This window comes from Nicotiana tabacum, chromosome 7 (genome assembly GCF_000715075.1).
Source record: "Nicotiana tabacum cultivar K326 chromosome 7, ASM71507v2, whole genome shotgun sequence".
NCBI lineage: Eukaryota > Viridiplantae > Streptophyta > Magnoliopsida > Solanales > Solanaceae > Nicotiana > Nicotiana tabacum.
In genome coordinates, this window is record NC_134086.1 from 60,018,712 (window position 1) to 60,042,166 (window position 23,455).

The 23,455-nt window shown below is 33.0% G+C and overlaps 1 protein-coding gene across 1 annotated transcript; it reads right to left on the reverse strand.

The window, feature by feature from the left end:
* Positions 1 to 16,299: 16,299 nt before the first annotated feature.
* LOC142162108 (uncharacterized) lies at positions 16,300 to 20,302 on the reverse strand. The gene is made up of 4 exons (XM_075218419.1): positions 19,964 to 20,302; positions 18,974 to 19,879; positions 18,772 to 18,817; positions 16,300 to 17,858 (listed from the first exon to the last, which is right to left on the reverse strand). Exons 1-4 carry the CDS (start codon positions 20,300 to 20,302, stop codon positions 16,300 to 16,302), a joined length of 2,850 nt encoding a protein of 949 aa, XP_075074520.1.
* Between the last annotated feature and the right edge of the window lie 3,153 nt (positions 20,303 to 23,455).

Genomic DNA, 23,455 nt, shown 5'->3' on the forward strand with positions numbered 1-23,455 from the left:
AGTTTATAGACGGCCTCCCTTCCTTATTTGCTGAAAGAGTAAGGAATGTGTTAAAGGGTAGTTGCGGAGAGATTCTGTATAATAATTATACCTATGGTAAGCTTATAGGTGTTTGTACAGAAGAAGGTCTTAAATTATGTAATGAGCTAAGACTTTCTAGACAACTTAAGATAGATAAGCTTAAAGAAAGGTCCCAAGTAGGTGACTTTTGTACCCAGTTTGGTTTACCCGGAACTTCCACTCAAAATAGGAAGAAGAAAACCAAATATCATAGGTACCCTAACCCGGATAGCCCGTATAAGAAAAAGAGGTCTAGATATAGGCCTAAGGAAGAACGTGATACTAGAAAAGCGAACAGGAAATCTACTCGATTTGCGAAGAATAGATCCAAACGTGATCTCGCTGATATTAAGTGTTATAAGTGTGGAAAGTTTGGTCATATTTCTCCAAACTGCAAGCTTCAAAAGCTAAAAACCTTAGAACTCGATGATGAGTTACACGATAAGGTTTATGGCTTGTTATACACTTCGGGATCAGAATCTGACTATTACTCAGAGACTGAATCTGAAGCTGAAGTTGAGTTAATTGATTTTTCTGATATTAATAAAAATGTTGATACTGCTTGCACTGCTTGCAAAGGTGATATTTGTGCTTGTGATAGTGACGAATTTTATAAATTAAAATCACAATTTGATGATCTTAATATAAAAACTATTACATCTGACAATGTAATAGAACTTTTAAAAGAAGTTACTGATGAAAAACTTCGCGAAAAAATCATTACTTTAGCTGCAAGTTCAAGTTCTAGTAGTTCAAAAACTGTTGAAAAATACAAAAACGAATTTGAACACTTTGCACCATATTCTTTATCTGAAATAAATAGAAGACTTCAAAAGTCCAGTACTCCTAGTCGAGATACTTCTTTTGATGATTTAAAAGAAGAAATCGAAAATTTGAAAAGAGATATTAAGTCTCTTAAGCAAAATCAAATGATTTGCGATCACCGGATTACTCAAATTGAGAAAAATAATTCTCTACCAGGATCTTCGACTAAAGGATTTTCTGAATTTTCTAATGATAAAGAAAAAGAAATTTTTGATGAAAAATCTGATTTATTTTTAGGTATGATGCAAATTGTTACTGCACACAAATGGTATATTAAATGTACTATTTTAATTGATAATAATTTTTCTATAACTGATATAGCTATGATTGATAGTGGTGCAGATGTAAGCTGCATTCAGGAAGGATTGATTCCTACTAGATATTTTCAAAAAACTACTCATTTGGTGAAATCCGCTTCTGGTCATGCTTTAGATATAGAGTACAAATTGCCTAATACTCATATTTGCCAGAATAAAGTCTGTATTCCACATTTCTTCTTTTTGGTAAAAAACCAGTTATACCCTCCAATCATACTTGGAACACCTTTTATTAATGCTATTTATCCGTTTAATAATATAGATAAACATGGTTTTTCTGCTACTTATCAAGATAAAAAGATAAGCTATTCCTTTGTTACAGATCCCGTAACTAGAGATATTAATGCCTTGATTAATATGAAACAAAGGCATGTTGATTCACTACAATTAGAAATTCTTAGTATGAATATATTTGATACTATACAATCTGCAAGAGTTCAGCAGAAGATTAAATTAATTGCTGAAAAAATGGCCGTTGATGTTTGCGCCGATCACCCTAGTGCCTTTTGGAACAGGAAAAGGCATATTGTGACTCTTCCATACGAGGAAACCTTCTCTGAGGATGATATTCCTACTAAATCTCGACCTTGCCAGATGAATGCTGAGCTAGTTGAATTCTGCAAAAACGAGATTGATAGTTTGTTACAAAAGAGTTTAATAAAACCCTCAAAATCTCCTTGGTCATGTTCTGCCTTTTATGTTAATAATGCGGCAGAGAAGGAACGAGGTATTCCTCGCTTAGTCATAAATTATAAACCATTAAATAAACATCTGAAATGGATTAGGTACCCTATCCCTAACAAAAGGGACTTGCTATCCAGATTATATGACGCCAATATATTTTCAAAATTTGATTTAAAATCTGGTTATTGGCAAATTCAAATATTTAAAGAGCATACTTATAGGACTGCTTTTAATGTTCCATTTGGGCAATATGAATGGAATGTTATGCCATTTGGTTTGAAAAATGCCCCTTCTGAATTTCAAAAAATTATGAATGATATTTTTAACCCATATTTGGATTTTATCATCGTTTATATTGACGACATATTGGTATTTTCTAAAACTCTGGAGATGCATATTAAGCATCTTGATATTTTCAAGAAAATTGTTATACAAAACGGTTTAGTAATCTCTAAGCCCAAGATGAGTCTATTCCAAACAAGTGTTCGTTTTCTAGGTCATAATATTTGCCAGGGAAAAATTACCCCAATACAAAGATCTATTGATTTTGCCTCGAAATTTCCTGATGTTATCACTGACAGGACTCAATTACAAAGATTTTTAGGAAGCCTAAATTATATTTCCCCTTTTTATAAAAGTTTGTCACGAGATCTAGCCCCTCTATACGATCGGCTAAAGAAAGATCATAAACACCCTTGGACTAACCAACATACTGAGTTAGTCAAGAGTATTAAAGGGCGTGTTAAATCGTTACCATGTTTAACCCTTGCCAATCCTACTTGGCAAAAGATTATCGAGACAGATGCGTCTAATGTTGGTTATGGAGGGATTTTGAAACAAGTAAATCCCAATAATAAGAGTGAATACTTAATAAGATTTCACTCTGGTAAATGGACCGAAGCTCAAAAGAAATACGCTACTGTGGCGCATGAAATGTTAACTATTGTTAAGTGTGTATTAAAATTTCAAGACGACTTATACAACCAAAAGTTTTTGATAAAAACTGATGCTCAATCGGTTAAATACATGTTTGACAAAGATTTTAAGCACGATGCTTCAAAATTAATATTTGCTAGATGGCAGGCTCAGCTAGCACCTTTCGATTTTGAAATACAATACAAAAAAGGAATTGATAATTCCCTTCCGGATTTTCTATCCCGGGAATATTTAGAATAGATTATGAATTATTATACCATGTTTTTGGATGATAAGGTATTAATCACTATTCTTAAAGTGATTAAATTAAATAGAGACTTACAAGAAGTTATACTTGATATTATTATGGCTGACATTATTCAAACAAGGGAAGAAGAACACTCTAATTTTCAAGAAGTTATTGATATTCTTCAGTTAATTGAAAATGTGCGTCCCTTCGGTCAAGATGATATCAGCACTAGAATTATGTTATCCTTTTTAATTAATAATGATTTGCAATCACTTTTTAATTAATAATGATTTGTAATTTCCGCAGAATGGACCCTTCATGGGTCACCCGGGGCAGAGGTAGGGGAAGATCTTCCCCTAGTAGAACTTATTCTCAGGGATCGTCATACGGATCCTCATCAACCTCTCCAGTAATACAAAGAGGAAAAAAGAGTTTGATAAACTCAAAGGTGCCGCATACAGGAGAATCCTCAGGATATTCTATACATCTGGAAGATATTCCAGAAGACAGTCCGTTATACGGACATCTGCAGGCTTATTTAGCATCTAAAAAGCAAAGTGATACTTTTGCTTCAATTGCTAAAGAGGAAGACAATGATGATATCAAGTCATATGAAAAGTTACCAAAAAGAGAAATGATATTTCTCCTTGAAAACTCTGAGATTCAGAGAAAAGAAGAACCGTGGAAAATATTTCAGAGATATCTGATTAATGGATTATACTATCCGGGTGAATCATATAAAACCCGCACCTATTATGAAACTATCCTGATCAGTACAGGTAGTGCAGAATTCCAGCACTTTTCAGGTTATAACACAAATGAAAATGTTTATAACTTTTCAAAGGTCATTATCAAACAGATTATATCTGTTGAAGAATGGGGTATTTCCACAATGAAAGAAAGGCAGATAAGCCTTAATAAATCACCAATGAATTTCACTTATTGGGATTATATTCAAGCATTTGATAGAGTGCTTTATTATAACAATGAAAGACATAAGCATACTTGGTTTATCAAGGTATGCGCCAAGGTATTTACAGGACCTATCCCTAACTGGTTTTTAAACTGGTGGTCATACCACGGTCCTACTACCAAAATTTTGCCTGAACCATTCCTGAAATTATACAAAGAATGGACAAAAGCCTCTCCATTCTTAACAGATTTATATCACGCAGATCATATCTGCTATTTAGAAAAAATTGATCAGATTTACTTCTTTATTGAATTTTCTATCCCCTGGATCCATAAATGGACCCCGGAAATGGGTTATACGGAAGAACAAATCCCTTGTTTATATAGGGTATTCTACAACAATTTTTGGGACAAATTGATGAAAACTGATCCCAAAACAAAGACGTTATACGGCCAAGAATTATTAGATTCTATAAAAACACAAATTCATTTATATGTGACAGCCCCTCAAAAAAGGATAGTAGAAGAAAGCACTGTTAAACATATTGCTCGGAGAATATCAATCCAAGATGGAGATAAATTGGATTTGATAAATCAATACTTAGAAGGGTTGAAAAGAAATCTGCTCCAATCACTGGATCAGTGTGAAAAATCAGACACTTCAATGAGAAGTGAGACGAGTGGTGATGACCTCGTAGAAGATACTCAACCTATACAGCCAGAAATGATATTATCTGACAGAGAAATTGACAAGGTGGAAGAATTCCTCCAACAGATGCAAAATATGGACAAAAAGAAGACTTGACAGCTTATCAGCCGCCAGGACCCACTTAAACAGTAGATACACTGTTCATCAACAGTAGAAACACTGTTTATCTACAGTAAAAACACTGTGTAGGGACCCAGATGTGGGACCCATTTTACTATTCAAGATTCTTTTTTTTTGTTATTTAAGAATGCTTCTTCATTTGAAGAAGGAAGGCCGGAACCCCCCCTCTCTCTCTACTTTCTCTCTCCTCTCTCTCTCTCTCAACCAACCCCCTTTGTAAACACTTAGTTCATAGCTTAGTTTGTAAATCGAGTTCAAGAATTAATAAAAGTTTTGAAGTTCTTCTTCAGGGCCTTGCTTCTCGGCCTACAAGGTACATATTTATTCTTCTTTTAGGTATTTTTAGTCTCTCTCCCTAAGCCGTGACTATGTCCGGCTAAACGGATTCATATCTATGTTGAAGCACTAATTTCTCTTGCATATTAACCATGAAGAATCCAGACTCTTTCAAAATATAAAGAAAATTTTAATATAGTTTCTTGATTTGGTTCCAAGATGGTGGTACAGTCGGTTCTGGTACTACTCTTATTGGCTTTGCCTTAGTGGCTACATCTAGCCAGCTGTGACATTAAAGCCCGCTGAAGTTGTCAAAAGGGCTATCTCTTTCACAGTTAGAACTGCTAGACACATGGGCTCAGTAAGAGTATGTATCGGGCCTAGACAGGCCCCTTGCTTGGGTAAAAGGATATAGATCCTTCCTTACAGTCATTAAACTATAATAGAATTTCCGTATATTTCGAATCTTTATTGGTCGTGCGGACTACCGCCAACCTTTAAAAGTGTACTAAAGCAGCTAGATCTGGATGGCCGGGCGGTGACTACCGCCCGCCTACCTAGATCCTGGTGTAAACTAGATATAGGCCTAAGGAAGAACGTGATACTAGAAAAGCGAACAGGAAATTTATGTATATTTAGCGATCAAAGTTGGTCTCTTTCAGGCCAACAATGGTCAAAATTAAAAATCACTTTTGTATTTACTATCTAAATAATATAAATGTAACACGTTAACACTTTTGTAATACAAAGGATGAATAGACTAAAATATACTCTAACATGCTATATATGCAGTTAAGCAGTACAACGAAGCGTGCGTGTGTGTCTATATATATATATATATATATAAGAACATGAAGCGCTCGGAACACAGGGACGGGTTCTTTTAGGTATTGATACACTTGTAAATTGATTCATCGACTTATAACCTACTCATATGCATGTATATATATTAACAATAAATTAAAACGTCTTGACTTATATCAATTAATATATATATATATATATATATATATATATATATATATATATATATAGCTTAAATTGAATTAAAATCCTAAATTTATATTACATATGTACATAATTTTAAATTGAATTAAAAGTAATTTAATTTTTTTTAAAATAGCGACCAACTTTGGTCGCTATTTTGGTCAAAAAGTCAAAACTTATTTTGCTACCAAAATAGCGACCAAAGTTGGTTGCTATTTTTAATTCCAGTGTCAAAATCGGGTTTCCCCTCCAATTCTTTCAAAAAAATTCCCCAAAATTTCTCTTTTCTCTCTCACACTCAACCCCCCCCCCGACTCCCAGCAGCAGCGGCGCCACCCACGCCACCGACAATCACCAACGGTAGCAGCTCCACCGTCGGCGACCTCCATTCCCAAGGTAGGTTTCTTTCTCCTTTCTTTGTCTTTTTCAAAATACAGTGATTTTGTTTAATTTATCCATGTTAGGGTTCAAAGTTATATATTATTTGTTCAACCATTTTAGGGTTCAAAGTTAATTTCTTCATATTAGGGTTTATTTTCTCCATGTTAGGGTTCAAAGTTAGCTCAACCATATTAGGGTTCAAAGTTATATATTATTTGCATTTTTTAGAGTTCTTATTAAAACATTTAGTCCAAAATATTTAGTTTTACCTACTAATTTGGGGAAGAAATTGTTTGAAGAGAAGAAACCCTAAGAGTTGCACCTTTAGGATTATGTATTGGAATTTTAGTTTATAAATTAAAATTTTAGGATATGACTTGAACTTTTATGGATATGAGTTGAACCTTTAGGATATGAATTGAAACTTTAAGGCTTATGTATTGGAAGTTTAGTTTATAAATTAAAATTTTAGGATATGAATTGAACCTTGTGGATATGAATTGAACCTTTAGGATATGAGTTGGACTTTTAGTTTATGTATTGAAATTTTAGTTTATAAATTGAAATTTTAGGATATGACTTGAACTTTTGTGGATATGAGTTGAACCTTTAGGATATGAATTGAACATTTAGGATATGAATTGGACTTTTAGTTTATGTATTGGAATTTTAGTTTATAAATTGAAATTTTAGGATATGACTTGAACTTTTGTGGATATGAGTTGAACCTTTAGGATATGAATTGAACCTTTAGGATATGAATTGAACCTTTAAGATATGAATTGAAATTTTTGGTTTATGTATTGGAAGTTTAGTTTATAAATTAAAATTTTAGGATATGAATTGAACCTTTAGGATATGAGTTGAGCTTTTAGTTTATGTATTGAAATTTTAGTTTATAAATTGAAATTTTAGGATATGACTTGAACTTTTGTGGATATGAGTTGAACCTTTAGGATATGAATTGAACATTTAGGATATGAATTGGACTTTTAGTTTATGTATTGGAATTTTAGTTTATAAATTGAAATTTTAGGATATGACTTGAACTTTTGTGGATATGAGTTGAACCTTTAGGATATGAATTTAACCTTTAAGATATGAATTGAAATTTTTGGTTTATGTATTGGAAGTTTAGTTTATAAATTAAAATTTTAGGATATGAATTGAACCTTGTGGATATGAATTTAACCTTTAGGATATGAGTTGGACTTTTAGTTTATGTATTGAAATTTTAGTTTATAAATTGAAATTTTAGGATATGACTTGAACTTTTGTGGATATGAGTTGAACCTTTAGGATATGAATTGAACATTTAGGATATGAATTGGACTTTTAGTTTATGTATTGGAATTTTAGTTTATAAATTAAAATTTTAGGATATGACTTGAACTTTTGTGGATATGAGTTAAACCTTTAGGATATGAATTGAACCTTTAGGATATTAGTTTATGTATTGGAATTTTAGTTTATAAATTGAAATTTTAGGATATGACTTGAACTTTTGTGGATATGAGTTGAACCTTTAGGATATGAATTGAACATTTAGGATATGAATTGGACTTTTAGTTTATGTATTGGAATTTTAGTTTATAAATTGAAATTTTAGGATATGACTTGAACTTTTATGGATACGAGTTGAACCTTTAGGATATAAATTGAACCTTTAGGATATGAATTGGACTTTTAGTTTATGTAATGGAATTTTAGTTTATAAATTGAAATTTTAGAATATGACTTGAACTTTTGTGGATATGAGTTGAACCTTTAGAATATGAATTGAACCTTTAGGATATTAGTTTATGTACTGGAATTTTAGTTTATAAATTAAAATTTTAGGATATGACTTGAACTTTTGTGGATATGAGTTGAACCTTTAGGATATGAATTGAACATTTAGGATATGAATTAGACTTTTAGTTTATGTATTGGAATTTTAGTTTATAAATTGAAATTTTAGGATATGACTTGAACTTTTGTGGATATGAGTTGAACCTTTAGGATATGAATTGAACCTTTAGGATATTAGTTTATGTATTGGAATTTTAGTTTATAAATTGAAATTTTAGGATATGACTTGAACTTTTATGGATATGAGTTGAACCTTTAGGATATGAATTGAACCTTTTAGTTTATGTATTGGAATTTTAGTTTATAAATTGAAATTTTAGGATATGACTTGAACTTTTGTGGATATGAGTTGAACCTTTAGGATATGAATTGAACATTTAGGATATGAATTGGACTTTTAGTTTATGTATTGGAATTTTAGTTTATAAATTGAAATTTTAGGATATGACTTGAACTTTTATGGATATGAGTTGAACCTTTAGGATATGAATTGAACCTTTAGGATATGAATTGGACTTTTAGTTTATGTATTGGAATTTTAGTTTATAAATTGAAATTTTAGGATATGACTTGAACTTTTGTGGATATGAGTTGAACCTTTAGAATATGAATTGAACCTTTAGGATATTAGTTTATGTACTGGAATTTTAGTTTATAAATTAAAATTTTAGGATATGACTTGAACTTTTGTGGATATGAGTTGAACCTTTAGGATATGAATTGAACATTTAGGATATAAATTGGACTTTTAGTTTATGTATTGGAATTTTAGTTTATAAATTAAAATTTTAGGATATGACTTGAACTTTTGTGGATATGAGTTGAACCTTTAGGATATGAATTGAACCTTTAGGATATGAATTGGACTTTTAGTTTATGTATTGGAATTTTAGTTTATAAATTGAAATTTTAGGATATGACTTGAACTTTTATGGATATGAGTTGAACCTTTAGGATATGAATTGAACCTTTAGGATCTAAATTGGACTTTTAGTTTATGTATTGGAATTTTAGTTTATAAATTGAAATTTTAGGATATGACTTGAACTTTTTAGGATATGAATTGAACATTTAGGATATGAATTGGACTTTTAGTTTATGTATTGGAATTTTAGTTTATAAATTAAAATTTTAGGATATGACTTGAACTTTTATGGATATGAGTTGAACCTTTAGGATATGAATTGAACCTTTAGGATATGAATTGGACTTTTAGTTTATGTATTGGAATTTTAGTTTATAAATTGAAATTTTAGGATATGACTTGAACTTTTGTGGATATGAGTTGAACCTTTGGGATATGAATTGAATCTTTAGGATATGAATTGGACTTTTAGTTTATGTATTGGAATTTTAGTTTATAAATTGAAATTTTAGGATATGACTTGAACTTTTGTGGATATGAGTTGAACCTTTAGGATATTAGTTTATGTATTGGAATTTTAGTTTATAAATTAAAATTTTAGGATATGACTTGAACTTTTGTGGATATGAGTTGAACCTTTAGGATATGAAATTGAACCTTTAAGATATTAGTTTATGTATTGGAATTTCAGTTTATAAATTGAAATTTAAGATATGACTTGAACTTTTGTGGCTATGCGTTGAATCTTTAGGATATGAATTGAACCTTTAGGATATGAATTGAAAGTTTTGGTTTATGTATTGGAATTTTAGTTTATAAATTGAAATTTTAGGATATGACTTGAACTTTTGTGGATATGAGTTGAACCTTTAGGATATGAATTGAAATTTTTGTGTATGAATTGAACTTTTAGGATATGAATTGAAATTTTTGTGTGTGAATTGAACTTTTAGGATATGAATTGAGCCTTTAGGATATGAATTGAACTTTTGTGGATATGAATTGAAATTTAGGATTGCGGGAGGATTTTGTAGAAGGGGTTGATGACTTTATTAGATATGCAATGCAACTTCCACTTAGAATAACTTAGACACAGTACCTGGCATAGTGTGCCTTTAATTGTTGTTCTCATTAGCGACAATGATGATGAGAAGGCAATGGCATGTGTTTCAAACAGTGATGGTGTAGGTAGGAATTTAACATTTCCTAAATTGATAAAAGAAAAGGTTATAGAGGAATTCTCTACTTCATTTTCCAAGAGGAAGTAGAGAATTCCTCTATAACCTCTTCTTTTATCTGCTTAGGAAATGTTAAATTCTTACCTACACCATCACTGTTTGAAACACATGCCATTGCCTTCTCATCATCATTGTCGCTAATGAGAACAACAATTGATCAAAGACACACCCTGTCGGGTACTGTATCCAAGTTACTCTCTGTATCTAAGTTCATCCCGAGTAATAGTACCACGAGGATAATCACCAAAGCCACCAGACAACTTTATGATGCCAATGAAGTAAGATGAGTTATTCAATGAGACTCGTATTGTAAAGAAGAAGAAAGAGACTGATCCAGAAAGGTGGGTCGAGGGTCGAGCCTCGACTATACATGTAAGTTTTTTACTTTTCATTAAGTATTTTGATTTACTTTTATATAAATTTTGAAATACTAATTCAATATAATTTTTCTTATAGGTTCGCTTCACAGCTGATGTGGGGGAATTCATACGCAGTCAGCCACCTAATGAGTCGGGCGAGGCAATCCAACTTTCGGATGAGGATGCTGAAAGAACACTCCTTGAGTACTTTATATACTTTGAACTAGACAATAGAACCAGTTTTCGAATGGGTTTGTAATAAGCGTTAACTTAGTTTTGTTAGCTTAATGTGTTAGTTCTATTGAACTTTATACTTTGTTGCTTTTTATTGTTGTTGTTGTTGTTGTTGTTGTTGTTGTTGTTTATTGTTGTTGTTGTTGTTGGCATAAAATGCATGTTTAGGATTTTTGGTAAGCTGGGAGGTGGTGTAGCTACCAAAACAGGCATTTTCTGGCAAAAATATACCAAGAAAAGCGACCAACTTTGGTCGCTATTCTATTTAAAAAATAATAATTTCTGGAAATATAGCGACCAAAGTTGGTCGCTTATAATTAAAAAAAAAATTATTTCTTGAAGTTAGCGACCAATCGCTTATTTTTTTTAAAAAAAATAAAAAAATTAATAAAAAAGCGACCAATCTTGGTCTCTATTTTTTAGATTTTAAAATATAATATTTGGATTAGAGACCAAAGTTGGTCGCTTTTTTATGATTAATAATAAATAAATAACGTATTTTACATTTAGAGACCAACTTTGGTCGCCAAAATTATATTATTAAAATAATAAAGCGACCTAAGTTGGTCGCTATAGTCTTTACCCGGAATATTTGGTCCTTTTACCTTAGAGACCAAAGTTGGTCGCTAATTAGCGACCAATTTTGGTCCCTAAAATAAAGGGACCAACAATATTGCGACCAGGCATGTTTGGTCGCTTTTAGGCCTATAAGCGACCAACTTTGATCGCTTTTTGTGATCGCTTTTTACCGGATTTCTAGTAGTGAAAGTTAGACTTCGTGAAAACAAAATAAATAAGCTTAATAACCTTTGGTGAGTCTAAACGAGCATACTTTTGTTGCAAGTACAACCAAAAGTTTTCTTCACTGGCAAGACATAAAAGATATTAGGTCAGCCCACTTAAGAGCTAATAAAGCAATGTATTAAACTAATTTGCAAAGCACGTACACCACCCCATTCTGTTTTTCCTGTTTTTCTTTTGTTTTGTGCCTAATAAAAACTTACTGTATAACTCAATTTACAAAAGGTTAGTTTTTCATCTTAAATTCCAATTAAAATAAATAGAGAATTCTTGAATTGAACCTTAAACCTCATTAAGAATAAAAAGAAAAAAAAAGAAAGAAAGAAGAGGACCTAAAGCACTGTTGAACTCCACCAACTTACGAGCTCAAATAGCCACTACTTTCTCTTTCTTTTTCTTTTTTGAGTGATTGACACTGTATCTAATTTATTAAATTTCAAACAACTGCATCAGAATCCATTCCATCTTTTCTTTCATTTTAATTTGTTGAAGAGCCATCCAATTGCAGAATATTTTGCTGAGTATGCGTCATTTTCCCTTGTCCTTGTTTGTAATATTAAATGTTTTGACATGTTGATATTTTGCCAAATTCCCTTTTTTTATTTTTTTTGTAAAAAGAGAATCCAGTTCATGGGCTTACACAAGCAACTAAAATAATCAATAATGCGCATCTCGCAACCCTTTTTGACCACCATGTTAGTGCCTATTCCTCGCTTTCTACTATTAGTAATTTTCCCCTTTTTTAATTTATAGAGTTAGGACATGTAAAGCTTTGATTTGATTTAATTTAAAGTTTCACGGCATCGAGCCCATGAAAGAAGAGAGCAAAAATATACAGTAATGTATTTTTAGGATATACTTAGCAAGTTGACATCATAGGTCCTAGGTTTCACTTTACAGACAGATGATGATATTCATGCATGGTACTTTGGATCGAATCTCCACCTGCATTATGATTAATATAGTTAGTGAGCTATTCTAAGTCTGTCGTTTTCAATCTAGATGCTAACACTAAATAAGAGGAATTTTCCTAAAGCACCATAATTAACATCCTAGTAACTATCGTTTGCCTAATTACTATTCGTAGTTGTATCAACTGTATTCGTTCGCGCAATTGTATTCATTCGCACAATGAATATAACATGTATCAACTATAACCAAGGAGAAATATAAGGGTGTATACAAAGGTTACAACTTGTATCGACTATATACATGGTGTATACAAAGGATACAACCTTTATCGGCTATATTCGTTCGAATACAACTAAGGCGAAATACAGAAATACAAAACATAAAATGCTCTTGTTGCAAGTCGGACTCAAGACCTTCGCTAACTAAGCATGCCCACTAACCGATTGAACCGTGAGAGCTTGTTGCTCACTTATTTCAGTTCAACACAATTTATCTCTTGTTTCATAGATTTATTATAAAATTCAAATATAGTTGCGAATAGTAAATTTGCTGAAAGTATAGCTACGAATAATAAATACAGTGTAAATATTTGATGTGCCACGTAATTTTCCCCTAAAACACTGAGAGTGTTTAGATCTTTACCGAATGTGATGAGATGGATGAAATCCTTCATTCTTAACCAAAACTTTTTAATTCAAATCTTAGAATTGAAAAAAAAATTCTTAGCTCCTATTTGGCCATATATTCTAGCTACTTTTTGTCAACTTTTTTTTTTGAAAAAACTATTTATTCATAGAATATGATTAGTTTTTGAAAAAAAAAATTGAAAGTTTTTTCAAGTTCTCAAAAATTAGTTTAGGATAGTTTTTGGGTGAAAATATTTTTTTCAAATAAAATGCATGTCCAAACATCAACTTTCAAAAATTATTTTTCAACATAGCTTCAAAAACTCATTTTTCAAGTTCTAATCAACTTTATGTCCTAAATTAGCCGATCAACAGGTTCTAAAGTACCGTACGGTTAAATCAAAAGTCAAAAGAAGAAACAAAAGGTGTATAGAGCTTTTTCACATTCTTGCTTTACTAAAATGCAACTAGACAATATGTTAAACTATTTATGGTTAATCAATGAAAGAATCATCGTACTATTTAGTGAAAGTAAGAGACAATGAGAATAATCGTATGTATATGACTTGTTCAATTTGTACAGCATCGACATTTTTGATACATATACAGTTATAACATAGATTTGGTGAACAAGTTCCAACGAACAAATATAGGACATTGCTAATTTGGGCTGTCAACATGGTTATTTTAAAAACGAGAGTACTGCACTGATTCCTCCATGTTTTAAAGGGTTAGATGTCCCATTAATATGGTAGCTTGCTAATTTCGAGCTGTCAAAGATCGATGTTTTATTTAGGAAAGTGGGATGTCCTATCTTGAGAGACTCATACTTTTAATGTACTCTATTGTGACACTCGTGATAGTTCTATGTGTATAATCTCATTATTGTCTGACAAAGATTTATTAGTTGGTTTGGCCTGTTGAATATTGTAGCAATCGTAAAGTTATTATTATTATTATTATTATTATTATTTTTTAAATAAACTATCTAACTTCCACAGATGAGGTGGAGGGTTCAATAAACTCCATCAGTAGCGTAGCATTTCCTTTCCCTTTCCATCGATATGTAATTAAAAAAAAAAGAAGGTAAAAGATACAGACAGTTTCGAGAAGGAACGAGGTATAATATTGGGAACACTATTAACTTTAGTTTCTTCTATGGCTAGCTAGCTAGCTAGCTTAGATACACGACTTTTAACAAAACCCCTCTGATTACATCTTTCAATATTTTTTTCCCGCACATCTTTGATTCTTCTTTAGCTCTCTTTGCAAAGATTTAGGAAAATTTTCTTTTCTTATTATTCTACGTATGCACAGAATGCAAATTTATACATCTAAAATATAGGAATGATAATTATGGACAATTACAGCTATACTAAGTACAAGTGTGTCACTCTTTAATATGTTATCCTACTCATTATTTTCACTATGACATGTGCATCTATAATTGCATTTGAATATTGATGTTCTGGAAGGAACAAGTGTCTTCCAGCTGTAGGGGTGGACATTCGGTATTTTGGTTCGGTATTTAAGAATTTCGGTTCGGTATTTCGGTATTCGGTTTATTAATTGTGTATACCAAATACCGTACCAAAGTATTTCGGTACGATTCGGTATTTCTTATTTTGGTTCGGTACGGTTTCGGTTTAAACCATTTTCTACTTCATGGAGCACAACAAAGGTATAGGTTTTGTCTGGTGTAGCTGGTGGAGTGTTCAGTAAGTAGAACGTTTAATTTGTGTTGTAGTGCTTTTGGTAAATGTTAGAACCTTTGCTCCGTCAAATATCACGAAGAAGAATAGAAAAATATATTTCGCAATTAATATATTAGTTTTATTGCTATTATTATTACTCAATCACTACATTATTTAAATTTTGGTACTTGTTAAAAGATGAGTAATATTGTGTACTAGTGCTATTAAGGAAGACCAAACAAAATGAGTACAAAGAAAAGATCAAATATTTTCAAATAAACATAACTGCAAGCATCAATTACTGTCTCAATTTATAAACTATTTCGGTATTTCGGTATACCGAAATACCGAAATATCAAAAATTCAATACCGTATACCGTACCGAATTACCGAAATACCGAAATTTTTGTACCGAAATAAACCGAAATACCAAAAAACCGAAACCGAAATACCAAATTAATTCGGTTCGGTTCGGAATTCGATTTTTCGGATTTTATACCCACCCCTATCCAGCTGTATCCACTATGCTACAAAAAATGGACTGGATATGTTAATAAATTGGGCCAGACCTTATGACATATTTGGGCTTCCAGTATTTGTTTATTTGGACCAATATGTTATATTGGCCCAGTTTCTTGTTTGAGCTCGATAGCCCCTGAATCATATGTGCTGGTCTTCCATTCTCTAGGTCATTTGAGACACTTCTACTTTCATCTCTTCTTCATCTTCTTCTTCGATTGCAGTTGCTCTATGTTGACCAACTCTTGATTTAGAGGCCAGGGTGTTGATTTCCAGTCCAACACCCTCCCTTAATTTTGAGGTTTGAGAAAACAGACCCAACTTGGAGACGATGGCCCTGTGTAGAGGTCCGGAAAAGGGTTTTGTGAGGATGTCGGCTAGCTGCGATTTGGTCGGAACGAAAGACAAAGAAATGAGTTCGGCGAGGTACTGTTGGTAGACAAAATGATAGTCAATTTCCACGTGCTTTGTGCGTTCGTGGAAAACGAGATTTTTTGCAATGTGAATAGCCGCCTGGCTATCTTAGTGAAGGGAGACTGACAACGAGGGGGAAAATGAAAGATCTGTGAGGAGGCGTACAAGCCATGTAAGTTCTGAAACAACCTTCTTCATAGACCGATATTCGGCTTCAGTAGAGGAAAGGGATATTGAAGATTGTTTCTTTGATTTCCATGAAATAGGGGATCCTCCGAGGTTGATGTAGAAACCACTGGTTGAGCAACGAGATTCCGGAAAAGTTCCCCAATCAGAATCACAAAAAGCGATTAATTGTAAAGTAAGTCTGAATTCATGAAAAGCCCAAGTAATGGTGAAGCCAACATATAACGAAGATAGTGTAAACCAGCATTGAAATGAGGTGTACGGGGACTTTGCATATACTGGCTTAGATGTTGAACTGCGAAAGAGAGGTCGGGGCGAGTATGAGTTAGAAAATTTAGTTTTTCGATCAGTCGTCTGTAGATGGTTGGGTCTTGAAGATGTTCGCCAACATCGGCTCGAAGCTTGCTACTGGGGTCTAGCGGAGATGAGACTAGCCGTGAATTAAGAATACCAAATTCAGAAAGAAGCTCCAAGGTGAACTTTCTTTGACTGATAATTATTCCATTTTGTTCCCTTAGTAGTTCCATGCCAAGAAAATAATTAGCTTCTCCAAGGTCTTTAATTTTGAATTCCAAATTGAGGAATTCTTTGAGATTAGAAAGCTTTGTAGGGTCATCTCCTGTAAGAAGTATGTCATCGACATAAACAACAACACTAGAAATTCCAGCAGTTGTCTTCTTGAAAAATAGAGAATAGTCGTTAAGAGAGTGAGAATATCCTTTGAAATTAAGTGCACCAGTAAGTCGTGCGTACCATTGCCGGGAAGCCTGTTTAAGTCCGTATAAGGACCTTTTTAACCTGCAAATATGATTATTAGAAGGTGAAGGCAATCCTGGGGAGAATCTCATATATACTTCTTCCTGTAGGTCACCATGAAGAAAAACGTTATTGACATCTAATTGAAACATTTTATAGTGTCGTTTAACTGCAACTACTAAAATACATCTAACAGTTGTCATTTTCTTCACTAAACTAAAAGTTTTAGTGTAGTTTATTCCTTCTCTTTGAATGTCCCCGCGGATAACTAGGCGAGCTTTAAATCTTTCAATGCTTCCATCAGATTTGTATTTAATTTTATAAACCCATTTACAAGGTAAAGATTTCTTGCCTCTCGGTAGTTCAACCACGTCCCAGGTTTGATTGGTTTCCAAAGCTAGAAGTTCTTGTGTCATTGCTTCCTGCCAACTGGGATGTAAAACTGCCTGGGAGAAACTTGTAGGTTCAACGATGTGAGAGATAGAGTTAAAAAAAGACTGGTTTGTAGGAGAGAGGTCAGTGAAATTCATAGTAGTAGGTGAGATTGGTGCTGCAAGACAAAATTTGGTTAGATCAATCAAGTACACAACATTGCACACATAATCTGCCAGATATGATGGTGGATTGTGATCCCTAGTAGAGCGCCTTAGTTCAGGTGGAAGGGGTAGGGAAGATGGAGAGGAAATACCCTTGGAGATAGGAGATGAGGTAGGAGCGTTGTGAGGTGAAGTTATGAAAGGTTGTATAGGGGAGTTAGAATCTGACTTTGTGGATAAATGGATATCAGACGGAGAGAAAGAGTGATTCGGGTCTTGAATAGTAGAAACTTCTTTAGGAAAAATTGGTTGTTTAGATGAAGGAGACAAGAATGAAAATATGTCCTCATAAAAAATAACATCTCGTGAAATAAAAATGGCTTTAGATTGAAGATCCAACAATTTGTAGCCTTTCTTTCCAAAAGGATAACCTATAAAAACACACTTGACAGATCTAGATTCAAGTTTTGCTCTATGATGAGGTAAAGTAGATGCATAACATAGACAACCAAAACATTTGAGAAAATCATAAGATGGAACTTTTCCAAAAAGAATTTCGAAAGGTGTTTTGAAATTAAGAACTCTAGAGGGAAATTGATTTATTAGAAAAGTAGCAGTTAACAAACAATCACCCCAATACATGGTGGGGAGATTAGATTGAAATAATAGAGCCCTGCATGTCTCTAAAAGATGTTTGTGTTTTTGCTCAACCATTCCATTTTGTTGTGGTGTGGCAACATAAGAGGTTTGATGAAGAATTCCATTAGAGGATTTTTTTTTTTGAAAGAATAGATCCCGATCCTAATTCCAAAGCATTATCGGAACGAATGATCTTAATTTTTGTGGAAAACTGTCTTTCTACCATTATTAGAAAAGATTTTAAAACTGAAAAAGCCTTACTTTTTGTTCGTAATAGATAGGTCCAAGTTGCTCTACTATAGTCATCCACTATAGTCAAAAAATATCTATAACCGTCATGTGTTGGGAGCTTGTAAGGTCCCCAAGTATCAATATGAATTAGTTGAAAAATGAAATTTGTGTTTATATGACTTGAATGAAAAGGCAACTTTGCCTGCCTAGCTTGAGAACATACATCACAAGGATGATTAAATGTGGCAAGAGAAGGAAAATGAAAACTTGATAGATTTTGCATGCTAGATATGGGCATGTGCCCCAATCTTTTGTACCATAGGTTTACATTAGAGTTGACTCTAGCTGAACAAGAAACTGAATGAGACACAATGTGCTTCTTAAAGTTATTGCAAGAAAAAAGAGACTTAAAAAATGATTGATTTCCATGAACTAGTCCGGAACTTAGAGAAATTGGACTAAGTAGATATAGACCTTCCTTCACTTCACCAACTACCACTGACCTCTTCAGTGAAGGGCCCTGCAAGAATGTACCAAAAGATGAGAAAATCAAGGTACACATGAGTTGTTTAGTGAGTTTGTGAACTGAAATTAGATTAAATTTGAAATCTGGAACATACAACACATTATTTAGGATTAAATCTGGCAGAACATGGGCACTACCAACTTGACTGACCTTAACCTTATATGAATTCGATAGATTGACGTATAGAGATTTGGTTAGAGGCTTTATATTAAATAAAACGGAATGATCAAAAGTCATATGTTCTGAAGCTCCTGAATCTATTATCCAGGAGGTAGAATTCATGTAAGGAAAACATGCAAGACAATATAGATTAGGGGCATTGATGGTTTTACCAACACAGTTGGCACTAGCATTTGCATCAGAACTCTGCTCACCCTGTTGTATCTTTACTTGTTGAAGAAGTTGATAAAGCTGACTGAACTGTTCTTGAGTTATGACTTTACCTGCTGTATTTTCTACCATTGTGTTTGCTGACAAAGCTGTGTTTTCTTCATGCATGATTGTTGCATTGCTGTGAGTTCCTCCATGATATTTTCTGGATTTGGTGAACTTGAAAGTGGACGGAAAACCAATGATTCTATAGCATTTATCAACGGAATGACCAGGTTTCTTGCAATAGTTGCACATCAGGTTACTCTTCTTTCCTTCAAGATTTGCTTTGAATTTTCCTTCCCCATTAGCATACTTTTGAAAATGGGTTTGCTGATTTCCTTCCAGAAAAGCAGTTTCGACAGGGTATTGTGCAACATGAATTTCCCTTTGTTTCTCATCTTGAATGAGAAGAGAGTAGGCTTGATTGACACTAGGCAGAGGGGTAAGCATTAGAATGTTACTCCTTACAGCTGAATAGATATCATTAAGTCCCATGAGGAATTGGATGAGCCTGCCATCTTGAAGGGATTTGAAAGTCTTTGATTTTCCTCCACAATTGCATTCACATGTACAATGCATACAAGTATTCAAGGTATCTAACTCATCCCAAATCCTTTTCACCTTTGTATAGTAACCTGCTATATCAGAGGTTCCCTGTACTATATCACTCAACTCCTTTTGTAACTAATAAAGTTGAGCACCATTACATTGCCCAAATCTAACTTCAAGTTCTTTCCAAATCTCATTTGCAGTTTTAGAATAAAGGACACTTTCAGCTATATCCTTAGATAGAGAGTTCAAAATCCATGATATAACCATATCATTGCAGCGATTCCAATGCTTGAAATTAGTGGAAGTCGCATCTGGTTGATAAAATGTTCCATCGATGAAACCAAGTTTGTTCTTGGCAGAAAGTGCAATAATTATGGCTCTACGCCATCCTCCATATCCTTTTCCATCAAAAACTGAGTTGACAAGAACCATTCCTGGTGAATCAGATGGATGAAGGTAATAGAGGTGAGTGGAATCGATGATGATAGCAGCTGGTTGGCTAACTGTTCTAGCTGTAGAAATATTTGAGGAGTCATCTGTGGAGTTTGGTGCCATTTCAATAAAAGAGAAAGAAAAAAAAAGTTTCAGATAGCTACTGCTCTGATACCATGTAGAGATTTAGGAAAATTTCTTTTTCTTATTATTCCACATATGCTGTATAGAATGCAAATTTATACACCTAAAAATAGGAATGATAACTATGGACAATTACAGCTATACTAAGTATAAGTGTGTCATTCTTTAATATGTTATCCTACTCATTGTTTCCACTATGACATGTGCATCTATAATTGCATTTGGATATTGATGTTCTGGAAGGAACAGGTGCCTTCCAGCTGTATCCACTATGCTACAAAAATTGGACTGGATGTGTTATTGGGCCAGACCTTATGACATATTTGGGCTTCCAGTATTTGTTTATTTGGACCAATATGTTATATTGGCCCAGTTTCTTGTTTGAGCCCGATAGCCCCTGAATCATATGTGTTGGTCTTCCATTCTCTAGGTCATTTGAGACACTTCTGCTTTCATCTTTTTTCCATCTTCTTCTTCGATTGCAGCTACTCTATGTCGACCAGCTCTTGATTTAGGGGCCAGGTTGTTGATTTTCAGTCCAACACTCCTTTTTCAAGATCAATTGAACTTTCTCATTTTGAAGCCCAACTGAGACACTTATGTCCAAGCTAATGTCTAGTGAACCCAAACCAAATGCCTGTGGGCCTTTCATTTTGTATGGGTCAGGAATGTTTATGGGATTTTTTCATTTCTATACACTATTTGAAATTTTATTATCCTTAATGTTTATGTTTAGTTAATTATCCGTTATAATCAAGTTCTGTTTACAAAATATATACAATCCACCTTAAAAGGCTTCCAAATTCATTATTTGTACCTTCAATCAAGGCACCTTTTTTCCTTTTTTTTTTCTCCTCTCTCCCCTTTCTCTCTAGATCTTCCATTATTTTAAACTATTTCACTGATAAAATACTAACATTATTTTCAACGATGATGGGTTTTCACGGCAAATGCATATAACTGCTTTTCTTTGTTTTCTTGGTTGAATTTATTTTGATTTTGGGTTGTTGGTTGTTTGAGCGACAATGGTGAACATGATCTCTTGCCCCGTGATTTCAATCACTAGTAATTCTTTCCTCATTCCCACAGGACAAGTCAATAATTAGGAATGAATGAAAGAACAGTGTAAACGTCCAATGGAGTCCCGTAGTTAGAGAATCATATATAGCTTCGTGCTTTTAGCAAATTACGAAAAATCAAAGAAACATATAATAAATATAAGAAAAACAGAGAAGAAAATTTCCATGGAGCCTCAAGTTATAAATAATAGGAAATTGTAATACGCACCACATCTATTGCAGTGAAAAATGTTCTTATGGCCACCAACTCTGCGCAAAAGATAATATATGCTAATTAGCAGACTTCCAAGCAGCAAAGTATTAGTATTAGATAAAGCTACCAATGCACGGAGATATATTACAGTATTTATTTACAACTTTCACACATTTTTTTACCAGTTAAATATAACTACAATAACATACAACTTCAATACAAATTTTATACAAAATTTATACAATATGTCTTTTGTATATTTTGTATCTGATTTATACATAGTAAAAATAAATTTCATACAACTAATTATATATTATACAACTTATCTATAACTTTTCTACAATTTTCATACATTATTTCTACATACTACAACTTTGTAAATATACTGTATATCATGTCTTCTTCGTCGAGTTTCAATCTGAAATTTAGCCAAAATCAAATCTAATCTTCACCAAAACACCCTCAAAATTGAGATATAAACTCCAAACCATATTCTCAATTGTTTGCAGCAATACCCAATGCAAACAAATAATGATTTTTGAAAACCCAAATTTGAATTAAAAGCTTCAAAGCATTTTAATGGCTGTCAATGATGGAATTGCTGCTCTCTTTTCCTTTGTTTTACATTACTGAAATTAGGGATTGAGAGATAGAAAGAGACGTAGAGAGAATTCTCAATTCTTTGCAATAACAGCCAATTCAAACAAATAATATTTTTTGAAAATCCAAATTCGAATTCAAAACATAAAGCTTTTTAATGGTTGTCAATGGTAGAATCGTAGGTGAGTGCAAGATACGTGGGGGAGGGAGAGTGGGATGTAGAGAGAGAAACTTGGGGGCAGTGGAAGATACGGTAGAGTTATTTTAGGAAACTAATTATTATCTTTAATTCCCTTAAAATGTATATAAATGATAATTGAGTATATAAAATGTAATTATGGTAAAATTTGAATAGGGAGAGTAATAAAATTTCTAATAATGTATAGGTATGTTAAAATCCTAAGCATTTCCCATAAGAAAAATGTTTGGGTTTTGACTGGAGACTTGCAAACACTGTCGCACAACTTACAAGTTACAACGTACTGTGTTCGATGGGATTGTTATACGTACTTCATACAATATTAATAACGTATAAGTTGATCTTATAAGATTATTTTTGGATGTTGATACCATTTCCTATATAATATGATGACCGTTAAAAAATGTTTATTATCTTTAAAGTATTTAACTTTAAAATTGTATAAGATAAAAAAAGGTAACGTACTAAATATTATAAGTTGCTCCAGATAACAACTAAAGGTGGAGTCCATTACATATAATATTTTCAACGGTTTTTTGGAAGGAAATTGTTATATTTGGTTGAAGATACGGGATTAGTTATCTTGAGATTAGTTTTTCCACCCTTCCACAAGGATAACAAAATATTATAATCTCGGGATTTAATTATACTACGATTTTATCCCAACTAAACATGAAACAAACTTATCTCAAATTTAGTTTCGGGATTAATTATCTCCTATCCCTCTTACCAAATGAGCCCTTAATGTGTAACTTGCCTAACTCTTTTCTACTCTTAAAACGGAACAGAAGAAATCAGAGCATTTGCATCTATACCCGCTTTTTGTGTCACATTTTAACTTGTGCCCGCTTTGCAAAAAAAAAATTGCAAGCGTACTCGCTTTTTCGCATAACTTCAGCACACGGGGTTGAAGTAGCAAAGGCAATCACGCAAAACTTCAGCATTCTAGTAACCGGGCCTGAAGTTCAGCTCTAGAGCTGAAGTTTTTGTGTTGTAACTGGGAAACTTCAGTTCCAGAGCTGAAGTTTTTGTGTTGTAACCGGAAACTTCAGCTCTAGAGC

Bases quoted from the DNA above. Each gene is read 5' to 3' on its own strand.
- LOC142162108 (XM_075218419.1), bottom strand. From the start codon at position 20,302: ATGGCACCAAACTCCACAGATGACTCCTCAAATATTTCTACAGCTAGA. The intron at 18,818-18,973 runs GTCAGTCAAGTT...ACATTCTTGCAG, and splicing joins CGAATTCATATAAGGTTAAG to GGCCCTTCACTGAAGAGGTC. The intron at 17,859-18,771 runs GTCTATATCTAC...GTGTTTTTATAG, and splicing joins AGTTGGTGAAGTGAAGGAAG to GTTATCCTTTTGGAAAGAAA.